Source organism: Plectropomus leopardus, unplaced genomic scaffold, assembly GCF_008729295.1.
Source record: "Plectropomus leopardus isolate mb unplaced genomic scaffold, YSFRI_Pleo_2.0 unplaced_scaffold16538, whole genome shotgun sequence".
Taxonomy (NCBI): domain Eukaryota; kingdom Metazoa; phylum Chordata; class Actinopteri; order Perciformes; family Serranidae; genus Plectropomus; species Plectropomus leopardus.
The window spans coordinates 1541-3357 of NW_024617764.1; the positions used below are offsets into that span (position 1 = coordinate 1541).

The 1817-nt window shown below is 37.2% G+C and overlaps 1 protein-coding gene across 1 annotated transcript; it reads right to left on the minus strand.

Moving 5' to 3' along the window:
* Positions 1–321: 321 nt before the first annotated feature.
* On the minus strand, positions 322–1266 carry LOC121964646 (olfactory receptor 51I2-like). The gene has a single exon (XM_042514845.1). It carries the CDS (start codon positions 1264–1266, stop codon positions 322–324), a length of 945 nt encoding a protein of 314 aa, XP_042370779.1.
* Positions 1267–1817: the final 551 nt, after the last annotated feature.

Below are 1817 nucleotides of genomic sequence, written 5' to 3' on the forward strand. Positions count from 1 at the left end.
TAATAATGGCAGTTTTTTAATAAAGAATTACCCATTATACAAATTCACAATATCATATTTCCTGCTGACTCTTTTTTGTCATACAAAAAAGCCCCCTTTCATCACAATTATGGTTTATTTAATTACAACACTGAATACAGTAGAATGATTTTTTTTTTTTAACAGAAAGAAAATTTCAAATAAATCTCTACACACTGATTTACACATTAAAATAAAGAAACTGTATTCAGTATTCACTGTCTTTACTATAACACACAGCATTGCAGCAGTTAGTTTGAAGTAATGATGAAAGAACTCAGTCTGTAACTCGAAACGGCACACTCATTTAGATTGTCTGTCAAATTTTCCGCATGATAACATACTAAATATACATTTTCTAATGTCTGGTAATTTCAAGCCATACACAAGAGGATTCACAATGGTGGGAATCATGACAAACTCAAGTGATAAAATGACAGCGAGAAATGGATTTATCTCCTCAAGATTAATTCTGCTGAGAGCGACATCGCAAAACACAGTAATGGAATAATTGACAAACGTAATAATGTGTGGCAGACAGCTTTGTATGACTTTGCTTTTGAACTCCAAAGAGCGTTTCCTGCAAATGAGGAAAATGTGTGCATATGTATACAAGACAAAAGCCAGGGGCAGGAAGACCGTGGTTACGGACACAATCATGCCAACAAGGTCATTAATCTTAGTTGGGACACATGACAATTTTACTACAGACCAGTTGGCACAGAACACCCTGGGTATCTTATTGTCACATAGTGGAAGTCTGGAGGCCAGATACACACAGACTGCAATAGAAAAGACTGGATAGATGCATGCAAAGGCAAGCAACTTCAAGACTGATTTGCCAGTTATTTTGCTGTGGTAATGCAAAGGCTGACATATAGCAACATACCGATCATAGGCCATTATGCTCAAAAGGGTTAGCTCATAGGATGCATAGGTGTAAATGACATAGACCTGAATGAAACAAGCCAGTCGTGGGATCAAATGAGTGTCAGACAGAAGATCTCTCAGAAATCGGAAGAAGAAGCCAGCAGAGCCGTACAGAGAATTAATAGAAAGGCACATAATGAAAATATACATGGGCTCATGTAAAGCTTTCTCTCGTGATATCACCACTACTATGACAAGATTTGCTGAGATAATAAAAGCATACAACAGGAGACACAGGATAAACGTTAGGTAACGGTAGTTGCCTATGTTCACAAACATGGTGAGGTAAAAATAAGGGGGATTAGTAAAGTTTTCCATTTACCCCATAGACAGTAACAGAGGTGGATAAAGACGCTTCTGCAGCTGTCAACAGTTACAATGGAGCTGCAAAACACTGAACCAAATGAAAGAACAGAGTGATGCCAAAGAGATTACAAGCAAGCAATAAACATGTTCATAATCAACAGTAAGTAAAACAAGTAAAGCAAGTATTTTGAATTATATTTACTGTATGAATCCAATGTTTTTTGCCATTCCTGTCCGTGTGTGCTCTGCAGCATGGCTGGTACCTGCTGTAGATTCAAAGAAGCAGCTGAGAGCCTATTTAGCCTGTCACACATAATTATGTCATCACAGTCAACCCTCCATGGGGAATTCAGAATGGAGAATTTCAATGTATGCAAAACACATTAACCTAATTTGAAATTCACTTTGCTATGGTATGCAATAGTCTTTGACGGTGAAAATGTGATAACTTTTACTGATTAAGATTGTTGGGAAGATATGTACTTCTTGGTGAACATTTCCAACAAACTGTTTAGTTTCACTAGCAAGGACCACACCTCAACAGGAGAATCATTTTGACGATT